Source organism: Anopheles marshallii, chromosome 3 (assembly GCF_943734725.1).
Source record: "Anopheles marshallii chromosome 3, idAnoMarsDA_429_01, whole genome shotgun sequence".
NCBI lineage: Eukaryota > Metazoa > Arthropoda > Insecta > Diptera > Culicidae > Anopheles > Anopheles marshallii.
In genome coordinates, this window is record NC_071327.1 from 78,343,255 (window position 1) to 78,353,506 (window position 10,252).

A 10,252-nucleotide genomic window follows, 5' to 3' on the forward strand; every position below is an offset into this window, starting at 1 on the left:
TAGTCAAAAAGGCAAGGTGGGTTAGGTTGGATATTGTCCCCTTTTTGCCAAAAACAAAAACGCTTCCCTTAAATAGCAAATGAATCCGGTCTCCGTGGTTCCGTCTCGTACTGTCCCTGTATGTTTTTTGTTTAGTAATAATTAATTCATTTCCAAAAATCCCCATTCAACAAATGTTGATGTGAAAATAAATTTAATAAAAGCAAACAAAACGAGACAGACATTGAATAACAAAACCTTTACGCATTGCAAGCAAGTAAAGCCAACACGCAGCAAAACGCAACACAAAACAGAACAAAAACAAGCAGCAAAGAAATACATTATACTAAAAGAATTAAAATATATGAACAAATGTGATCGATTTGTGTGTAATGGTTAATAATCCAATGTATTTGTACATCTTTAAGCAGGCAGGAACACTTGAAATGCAAAAAAGGAAAAAAACACACTGAAATAGCACATCATCTAAGCAAATGTATTTATTCGAACGCGGCTTATCCTCTTTGTTTTCGCGATAGCCGAAACGCCAATGCTACAGAGGGGATATTGGTAAAACCGTTTTTGCACAAAACATGAGACGTATGCATTAAGAAAAGCGTGGGGAGGCCAAGGAACGCAGATCCCATGGGGTACCTTGTTTGGCGGCCTGTGGAAGGAAGTGTATGTAAAGACTAGTTTTGTTTTTGCTTCCGTAATATGGTTCACAACCAATATAAAAACCTCCCCACTATAAATGGCCCTTACACGCGCCAGCATTAAAACCAGAAACCGCCTCAATACGCTATTTTTAACCATTTTTACATCCTCGTTGCAGCTGCTTTTTAGGCGGATGTGTGGAGGTTGTTGTAGTGGAAAGTTAGAAGAAATTTAAACAGGGAAATTAGTGTAGTGCAGAATCATTTTGAGAAAAAAAAACCGAGAGCCTTTAGGAACTTTAAATGCTCTCCTTACTATTACTTTGCACGTTTAGGTGCAATTGGTCCTTCACCTTCCCGGTTTTACTTGCTTTAGTTTAGAGAAAATGTACCCTAGTGCAGAAAGATCATCCTTTGAAGAGAAACTGGCTGACACTAAATATTCGTTTGTAGAGAAAGTTTCTTGAGAATCAGGGGTGCTGCCGCACCAGCCGCGCGTCGCAGTAGTGTGTTGGTTAAGTAGAAATTTACGATTTGTTGAATAGTATTTTTAAATTGCTGATAATGAATCCTTTTCGGTACTCATAAAAAAACATAGAAATTAAATCATTCGATCAGATCCATATTTTCTCGTCTATTTCTTCGTCACAATCGGAACGCGGAGCAAATCCATATTTGAAACGCGACTTGCGATTTAACAAAACACACAACAAACAAATATAACAAATTGATCACAAAACATGTTAAGCTGATATATCATAAATCTTCATAAACAAAACAAAACCAGCAACAGCAGCAGCTACATACACACAATCGGTGTGTATGAAGCAAAGGACAATGAAAAGCATTGCAACAAAGAAAAAAAACAGCATACAAACGGCAAAGACAAAAGTATTTCGATAATAAATTATTAAACTGTAAAGGAATAAATAAGGTATTGCAATGAAATTGTTGAGAAATCATGGTGATTTGTTAATGGAAGAGAATCGAAATCCGAATTATTTGTACATTTTTTCGCTCTCATTATTTTATCCGCACCTAACCACTTCCGTAACGACCTTTTGTGGTCCATGATTCAAAAGTGCGTTCTCTGTCTCTGTAGGAACGCACACTTGTTTTGACAGCTCCCGAAACGTCACATGTGACAGCTGCCAGCGCTAGCTGCGTTTCGCCGCTTCCTGCTTTAGACAGTTCGCTCGTTCTCTCTTTCTTTCCGGCTCGTCGCAGAGTCTAGTGAACACACATTTTGTGTATCATTAAATTAACTTTTAAGCCCTGTAAGTGTTTCGGTTTATGAAGCGTTGTTCACCAGCACGTAACATCACACCGTTAGCATGGGTGGGAATTGTGGGAAGTGAATATTTGGTCCTGGAATGCACGGAAAAAGCGTATCGTGGCCAATGTTTTTCACCGCACCGGGTGATGTTTGAATGGGAGGGAGTAAGGTGGTGATGTTGCTTGACGTTAGCGCACCGTCGTTTTTTCGTGTACGATGTTGCGTGCTGTTCTGGGGCTTCGAATCTATTAAAATAACCTGATTACTAATAAAATTATTTTTGTTCTCGGTTGTAGTGTAAGGCGTCGAAATGGGACGCGTAATTCGTGCGCAGCGTAAAGGTGCCGGATCCGTGTTCCGGGCACACACCAAGAAGCGAAAGGGACAGCCCAAGTTGCGCCATCTCGACTATGCCGAGCGTCACGGTTACCTGAAGGGTGTCGTGAAGGTAAGTTTGTTTTTCACGGCATTTACGATGTTCAACTCACTATTCCCGTTTGTTTACATTTGTAGCAAATCATCCACGATCCGGGCCGTGGTGCACCGCTGGCGGTCGTTAATTTCCGCGACCCGTACCGCTTCCGGTTGAACAAGCAGCTGTTCATTGCGGCTGAAGGTATGTACACCGGCCAGTTCGTGTACTGTGGACGTCGGGCGCAGCTGCAGATCGGCAACGTGCTACCGATCGGTCTGATGCCGGAAGGTACGATTGTGTGCAATCTGGAGGAGAAGACCGGTGACCGTGGCAAGCTGGCGCGTACGTCGGGCAACTACGCCTCGGTGATTGCGCACAACCCGGACACCAAGCGTACCCGTGTGAAGCTGCCGTCCGGTGCGAAGAAGGTGCTGCCGTCGGCTAACCGTGCTATGGTCGGTATTGTGGCCGGTGGCGGTCGTATCGACAAGCCCATCCTGAAGGCGGGTCGTGCGTACCACAAGTACAAGGTGAAGCGCAACTGCTGGCCGAAGGTGCGCGGTGTGGCGATGAACCCCGTCGAGCATCCGCACGGTGGTGGTAACCATCAGCACATCGGTAAGGCGTCGACCGTCAAGCGCGGTACGCCTCCGGGTCGCAAGGTCGGTCTCATCGCTGCCCGTCGTACCGGTCGTATCCGTGGTGGCAAGGGCGACGAGAAGTTCAAGGAGAAGGAGAAGAAGTAAACACACACGCGGTTCCTGTTTTCGGGGTGTGTATGCTGTTTATGTTCTGGTCTTTTTCTGGTACTGCGATGGTGGTTGCAGATGCGTCATTGAAGCGGGAGTCCTATCGATATCGTTTGCATATTGATAAACAAAAGATGAAAGAGAAAAAAGGAAAGCGATGTGGGAGGTTGAAAGTTAAATAAATATCGACTTCCAACTGTATTAAGTGTGTTTGTTCTTTGTTGTTCTAGTGGTTTTAGTTTGAGCCAAGCAGCTTAATCCTTCATGAAGAATTATTCATATGCATCTTCAGTTGGGGAATCATCATCAGTCGATTCTCAACAGATTCATGAATCTATCCATCAATCAGAAGGCTGCGATTTCGCCGTCAAATTGGTAAATCAAAACATTCAAGAATCTGAATTAGATTCTGCCCAACTCTAGTAAAAGATACCAAATAATCCAGGGTAGACGACAATATGATTAGTAGGACTCAACCAGTAAACTCAATATCCTTTACACGGAGTACAGCTTGTAATACAAAGCAGTTTAAGCTACAGTGTACTGCTGGAATCCGGGACCAACCTTTCGGCAAGATTGGAATACTGTTGCTGTGACAGTCCAAGATGATGATTTTAACTAGATTGACTCAGTAAGGTAATAGAATGGTGTCTAATTAAACATCATAACCCCAATTACGGGCTTGGTCCATTCGATCCATTAGACCCACTAGCTGGCCATTAAAATGAGAATTAGCAGGGACATTTTCTTGAGCAATTTTAGCTAAAGGAGGAATAAATAAATGAACAGAGTTACACTACCGACTGTTTCCATGGTAACGTGCTGGAAGTTGACAGTACAGATGAAGTTTCGGGATCTGTTATCGTAACTGCAACTATCGTAATAACACACAGCATGTTAAGTTACATTATATTTTATTCCTTTTTTTGTTTACTTTTACAATATAGAGACATAGTTTTTTTGTTTCTTTTAATAAGTTGTTTTATACAATACAATAGACGTATTCCATGATCTATGTTACTTCTGCTTTTTGTTTGTTTGTTGTGTGATTTCTTCTGCTTCTCTCACAAAGCCCACAGCGATGCTGCTACATTTGTTCCACATTTGTTTCCATTTCCTACCCACGTACCAGCAGCTTAGCTTGCAGAGACAGTAGTAGATGTAGTAATAGTAATGGTGGTAGTTAGTAGTAAATTTATTGTGTTTTGCTGTGCTTTCAACTTGTTCTGTTTCCGAATCATTCTGTATTACAATCCAACAACACCAGCAGAGGCGCTTCCTTCTTCGGTTGTGTTTTTGGTTGCAAACCTATTTACAGTGTACAAAAATATGATTTTCCTCTATGTTTTTGCCCCCCACAACACCGTTAGAAAGCGTTTTATTTTATGTTCTGTTTGCTGTTCAGCTATTTCCTTTCCAAATGTGGTTTGTTTTGTTGCTGAAGATGAAGGATCAAAATTGCAATCTTCTACACATGCTTTCTTCTAACTTTTACGTACGGTTTCCACATACTAACACTAATGTGATACATTTATAAAGGAAAAGAAAAAATTAAATTAAATTATCCACCCTCTCTACAGCCTTTTTGGTAAGAAACACAAAAATAAACACATGATTAGCAAAGTAAAACAAACTTCCTTGCGGTAAGTTATCTCGTGGCAATTTAGCAACATTACACTTAAGATAAAAAAAAAACAGTGACATGATGTGTGTTCGTATAACAAAACTAGCAAAATGTACACATTACATTCGTTTTGTGGCAGGACAACAGTTAGGAAACACAAGTGGGGGAAAAACGTTATCGAGCACGTATAAACAAAAAAAATGGGTTTTCGAGGGTCTTACACGCTGATTGCTATCACAAAATTACTATAATGATTCCTTTACGGCCATCCCTATACTCCTTCTACCGTCCATCCAAATCCCATCGTGCACCGATGTTTTGATCATGATTTTCAACATTCCCTGAAGTGTTGTTATGCTCTCGCGTACAGCACGATTCGGTTGGTAACCATCGTTACGATGGGCTCACTTTGATCGTCCTGCGAGCACCTATTCTGTGTGTTTAAGTTTGTGTGTCTATATTCAAATTGGAGCACTAGGAGACGGATTAAAATTACTTCCCAAAAGTAAGAAGTTGACTCATCGTCATCAGCAGTCGATGTTCAACGATGCTTCTAAAACACAACCAAAAAAAACTCTCTTGACTCTTAAAAACTACGCTTATGGGAAAGAAAAAAAAATCTAAACCACAAGTAGGCAACAAAAACAATATCAAGCAACCGTTGGACACACGCAAAAAAGGAACCCGCATTAATAGAAGAACAGAAGCCGTTCCTGGGCGGATGTGGACAGCAAACGCCAGGTCCGCTTAATGCTAATGTACTGCACCAGTGCCCGGACGCAGATCAAAAAGCCGAACGCCATTATTAACCACCACAGCCAGGAGTTTTCGTGTGACGCAAAGTCGGTCGAGTGTTTCATGATCAGCGTCCACTTGGCGAGCGACAACCCGAACCCGGACAGCGCACCGTACCGGGCAGCGATCGTGTGACAGAAGCACGTCAGCACCAAGAATCCGATCCAGTTGAACAAAAACGCAATTAGGAAAGCGGTTACGAACATGATGTCCGTACCGAGCAGTCCGTTGTCGGCGGTAATGTTTTCCCCGTCGGCATCGATCGCTATGAACGTAACCTGCGGTCCACCGGGTACACCCGGACCGCGACCACCCATGGAGGTGATGCTGGGTGGGGGCGGTGGCATCTGCGGTCCCATCGGTGGTATTGGCAGCTCGTGGTTGATCATCTTTTCCATCTGCACCTCCTCGTAGGTGGGCAGCTTGGTGGTTAGCTCCGGCACCGGGACCGATTCGTTGAGCTGCTGCTGCGTATCGGTCGCTTCGTACGGGGGCGGTGCACTAAAATCGGCCTTTGGCGGCGGTAACTCATCCGGCCGATTGTTTGTCGGTGGCATTGTGTGGGTTTTTTGGTGGCTGAAAGCAGATGAAAGCTACGATAAGTTGTAAAGCGGTCTATGGTGAAGGAAAAGATTAGATATTGCGCGTCATGTGATGTGTTTTTTTTTTGTGTGATTAGCCAAAAATGTTCTGTGAACATTAAATATGAGCATTTAAACCGACTTTCACAACAACAAAAAACATTGTAACCGCAAAACGGTTTGTTGTGGTGAGTCACATCGCACTTGGCTACGTAGAGCATTATCGATTTTTTCCTACTTCCACACCACACGCCACACTAGATGTTTATCTTTTGGTGTATGGAAAAATAACGCTGGCGTGGTGGTTCGTGACCACCACAGGCCCTACTGCGTTGCTTACCCTGTTTTAACCCAACAACCGTACTTCCGTGATTAAAGTATTATCCTCCCGTGTTTTTTACGGGCACACCACCGCTTCCGGAATTACGATTCTTCGCGTTGTAACGCTTCACTGCACCGCACGGTATTATGGCAGCGCCTGAATAGTGTCGTCACTTTGTGCGAAGACGACCTTTTACTGCTGCGTACGATGACCACAAACCAGGCGAACGATATTAAATAATCTTTCCGTCCCGTAACGGAGTTCCCTTCGGGTATCGAAATTGCTCTGTAACTCGTCGGGTTAAACGTAGTAGCACACAGATTATGCGTTTATTTACTTGCTGATATCACTTTGTCTACACGGCAGCGTTGTAAAGTACGGACAAATAAAATTTGCCTTCTTCTCTGGGCCTTCTTTTTCTGGTCTTTTCCAAGAAAAATCCAAACATCGACTCACGCACACATCGATGCGTTCGCTGCTGTCAAATGGAGTTTTTTTGTCAAATCGCTGTCACCGAACTGTCACACAACTGGTCTAAAAACATGAATGAGCGCAATAGCGACTGGTCGAAAGAGTTTGTGACTATTTTTTTTTTATTGAAGAGTGATTCCTAGTGAATCTAACGCGTAGAAATAAACGAAAAATATTATTTTCCTGAAAGAGTATCGATTTTGTTTTTAAATCGTTTAATTTCTAAAGGGGGAAAAATACCCGTTTGAGCTACGGATACATTTCGACCAGATGTGCTCAAATCTTGATAGAGATGGTCGCTTCGCATACATCCGCTCCACTCGGATCGGAGTTCAAAACCGAAGCATCATCAGTTTTGGCGCGCTCTGAAGCAGCAATCATCTTTACTCCGTTGCGTGCATTAGTTTGTGGCGTTATTTTTCAATAAAGTGATAAAAATGCAGCGTGATTACGCCAAAGATAAAGGTACGATAGTTAAATGCTTCATTTCATAGTGCAATGGTTGTAGTTAATGCGTTTGTTCGTTGTTTCCTTTTGCAGAAACAATCAAATCCTTCCTGGCGGAGTTTTACCGCGAGGAAGATGATGGGAAGAAAAACTTCGTTTACGCACGCCAGCTGACAAAGATTGCGCACCGCGAGCAGATACAGCTTATCGTCGATTTGGACGATCTGATAAGCTACCGGGATGAGGTGGCAGAAGCGATGCAGTTGAATGCCCGGCGCTACTTGAAGCTGTTTTCCGATGCGGTCTTTGAGCTGCTGCCTTCGTACAAGGAGCGTGAGGTGATGAACAAGGACACACTGGACATCTTCATTGAGCATCGGCTGATGATGCAGGGCCGGCTGCACAGTCCGAATGATGCTCGCGACGCACGGAACAACATTCCGATGGAGCTGATCAAGCGGTACGATGTGTACTTCAAGGCGCCGAGTATGGCCAAGGCGGTGTCGATTCGCGAAGTGAAGGCGGAGCACATCGGTAAGCTGGTGACGGTGCGGGGCATTGTGACGCGCTGTACTGAGGTGAAGCCGATGATGACGGTCGCTACGTATACGTGTGATCGCTGTGGCGCGGAAACGTACCAGCCGGTTACGTCGATGAGTTTCAAACCGGCGATCGATTGTCCCTCGGAGGACTGCCGTGTGAACAAGGCGGGCGGTCGGTTGTACCTGCAAACGCGTGGCTCGAAGTTTGTAAAGTTCCAGGAAGTTAAGATCCAGGAGCATAGCGATCAGGTACCGGTGGGTCACATTCCACGGTCGCTGACGGTGATGTGCCGTGGTGAAACGACACGCTGCGCACAACCGGGTGACCATGTGGTCATAACGGGCATTTTCCTGCCCATCCAGAAGACAGGTTTCCGGGCGGTTGTGTCCGGATTGTTGAGCGAAACGTTCGTCGACGCGCACCGGATTGTTTGCCTGAACAAATCTGACGAGGGAGAGCTGAACAACGAGCTGACACAGGAGGAGTTGGACGAGCTGGCGAAGGATGACTTCTACACGCGCATCGCCAGCAGCCTGGCGCCGGAAATTTACGGTCATTTGGATGTGAAGAAGGCACTGCTGTTGCTGTTGGTGGGAGGTGTCGATCGCAGTCCGGACGGTATGAAGATCCGTGGCAACATCAACATCTGTCTGATGGGTGATCCTGGTGTGGCAAAATCGCAGCTGCTTGGATACATCGATCGACTGGCTGTGCGTAGCCAGTACACAACCGGGCGCGGTTCGTCCGGCGTAGGTTTGACGGCCGCCGTCATGAAGGATCCTCTGACCGGCGAGATGGTGCTGGAGGGTGGCGCACTGGTGCTTGCCGATCAGGGTGTGTGCTGTATCGATGAGTTCGATAAGATGGCAGATCAGGATCGTGTGTCGATCCACGAGGTCATGGAGCAGCAAACGATCTCGATTGCAAAGGCCGGCATTATGACGTGCTTGAATGCGCGTGTTTCCATCCTAGCCGCCGCCAATCCTGCCTACGGTCGGTACAATCCGCGCCGTACGATCGAACAGAACATTCAGCTTCCGGCTGCGCTGCTATCCCGGTTCGATCTGCTATGGCTCATCCAGGACAAGGCCGATCGGGACAATGATCTGCGACTTGCAAAACACATCACGTACGTGCACAGCCACGGCAAACAACCGCCATCGCGCATCAAGACGCTGGATATGGCCCTCATCCGGCGGTACATCGCACTGTGCAAGCGCAAGATTCCCGTGATCACACCGGAACTGACGGACTACATCGTCAATTCGTACGTTGAGTTGCGCCGTGAGGCACGCAACAGCCGTGACATGACGTTCACATCCGCTCGCAATCTGCTAGGCATTTTGCGCCTTTCAACGGCATTGGCTCGGCTCCGGTTGGCTGACACCGTCGAAAAGGACGACGTGAAGGAAGCGCTACGACTGCTTGCCATGTCGAAGGATTCACTGAATCAAACCGAACATCGTGATACACAGTAAGTTTTGATGGGGAACGTGGAAAAAGTAAGCGGTGTCACCGTGTTCTAACCATTTTCTTTAATTTCGTAGCGTGCAAAACACTTCGGATAAGATATTTGCTCTGGTGCGTGAACTGGCCGGTGAGAGCAAGACGGTGAAGGTGGCCGACATTATGGAGCGCTGCACGTCCAAGGGCTACAAACCGGACGAGGTCGATGAGTGTATCGAAACGTACGAGGAGCTGAACGTGTGGCAGGTCAACCAAACACGAACGAAAATTACCTTCCTGTAAGCTGCTAGCCCCACTTATGTTCTTCTGTTTCCGTTTACGTAAAAGTACGCAATGTTTTATTCTCGCTTTAAAATTTTTCATTTTAATTGACTTCATTTTCCCATCATTTTTCACGTAGTCCGTAAGATGTCTCACTTTTTATTGATAAGAAATTTTGAGTACCTTTTGTAGTGTCGTTGAAAGAGGGAGTAGTAGGTTTTTGTATTGTGTGAGTTTACTTTAATTTACCACTTTTTTCATTGAAACTGACACAAATAGAGAAAGGTAGGAAATGCACCTTCGTTACTAAGGAATGATTAAATAAAGGAGAAAATGTGACGAAAAGAAGGGCATGTATTGGATCAATGGCTTGTACCCGAAACTATGGCCAACACAAAACAAGTCATTAATTTGCAACGATTATCAAAATACCATCATGGAACAAATTTCGGAACGGATGCTAAATTAACATTATGATGGTGGAGGACGCCAACACATCAGTGGTATTTCTCAAACACACCACCGATGGACTGGGATTTGGGCCAAGAGAGGAAGAATACAATGCTTCGGACATTTCGCGAGTATGCAAGATTCGTTACGCAATGAGACAGCGTTTAATCGGTTGGTCTGCCAAGAAATGTGTGACCTAGAGCAGCTGATTGGTGA

The 10,252-nt window shown here is 45.1% G+C and overlaps 3 protein-coding genes across 3 annotated transcripts; 2 read left to right on the forward strand and 1 right to left on the reverse strand.

Annotated features, from left to right (window-relative positions):
- Positions 1–2,213: 2,213 nt before the first annotated feature.
- LOC128714016 (60S ribosomal protein L8) lies at positions 2,214–3,077 on the forward strand. The gene is made up of 2 exons (XM_053808892.1): positions 2,214–2,359; positions 2,425–3,077. Exons 1-2 carry the CDS (start codon positions 2,222–2,224, stop codon positions 3,070–3,072), a joined length of 786 nt encoding a protein of 261 aa, XP_053664867.1. The 5' UTR covers positions 2,214–2,221; the 3' UTR covers positions 3,073–3,077.
- Positions 3,078–5,378: 2,301 nt separating this feature from the next.
- Positions 5,379–6,051, reverse strand: LOC128714253 (NEDD4 family-interacting protein 1-like). Its single transcript, XM_053809128.1, has one exon. The coding sequence runs from the start codon at positions 6,049–6,051 to the stop codon at positions 5,389–5,391; it is 663 nt and encodes a 220-aa protein (XP_053665103.1). The 3' UTR covers positions 5,379–5,388.
- Positions 6,052–7,305: 1,254 nt separating this feature from the next.
- Positions 7,306–9,607, forward strand: LOC128711934 (DNA replication licensing factor Mcm7). Its single transcript, XM_053806824.1, has 3 exons — positions 7,306–7,333; positions 7,409–9,332; positions 9,406–9,607. Exons 1-3 carry the CDS (start codon positions 7,306–7,308, stop codon positions 9,605–9,607), a joined length of 2,154 nt encoding a protein of 717 aa, XP_053662799.1.
- The last annotated feature ends 645 nt before the right edge of the window (positions 9,608–10,252 follow it).

What these genes read in the sequence shown, in the direction of transcription:
- LOC128714016 (XM_053808892.1), top strand. Translation starts at nt 2,222, where the DNA reads ATGGGACGCGTAATTCGTGCGCAGCGTAAAGGTGCCGGATCCGTGTTC. An exon ending in ACCTGAAGGGTGTCGTGAAG is followed by an intron (nt 2,360 to 2,424) that starts GTAAGTTTGTTT and finishes TTACATTTGTAG; the next exon opens with CAAATCATCCACGATCCGGG.
- LOC128714253 (XM_053809128.1), bottom strand. Translation starts at nt 6,051, where the DNA reads ATGCCACCGACAAACAATCGGCCGGATGAGTTACCGCCGCCAAAGGCC.
- LOC128711934 (XM_053806824.1), top strand. Translation starts at nt 7,306, where the DNA reads ATGCAGCGTGATTACGCCAAAGATAAAG. An exon ending in TGATTACGCCAAAGATAAAG is followed by an intron (nt 7,334 to 7,408) that starts GTACGATAGTTA and finishes TTCCTTTTGCAG; the next exon opens with AAACAATCAAATCCTTCCTG. An exon ending in ACCGAACATCGTGATACACA is followed by an intron (nt 9,333 to 9,405) that starts GTAAGTTTTGAT and finishes TTAATTTCGTAG; the next exon opens with CGTGCAAAACACTTCGGATA.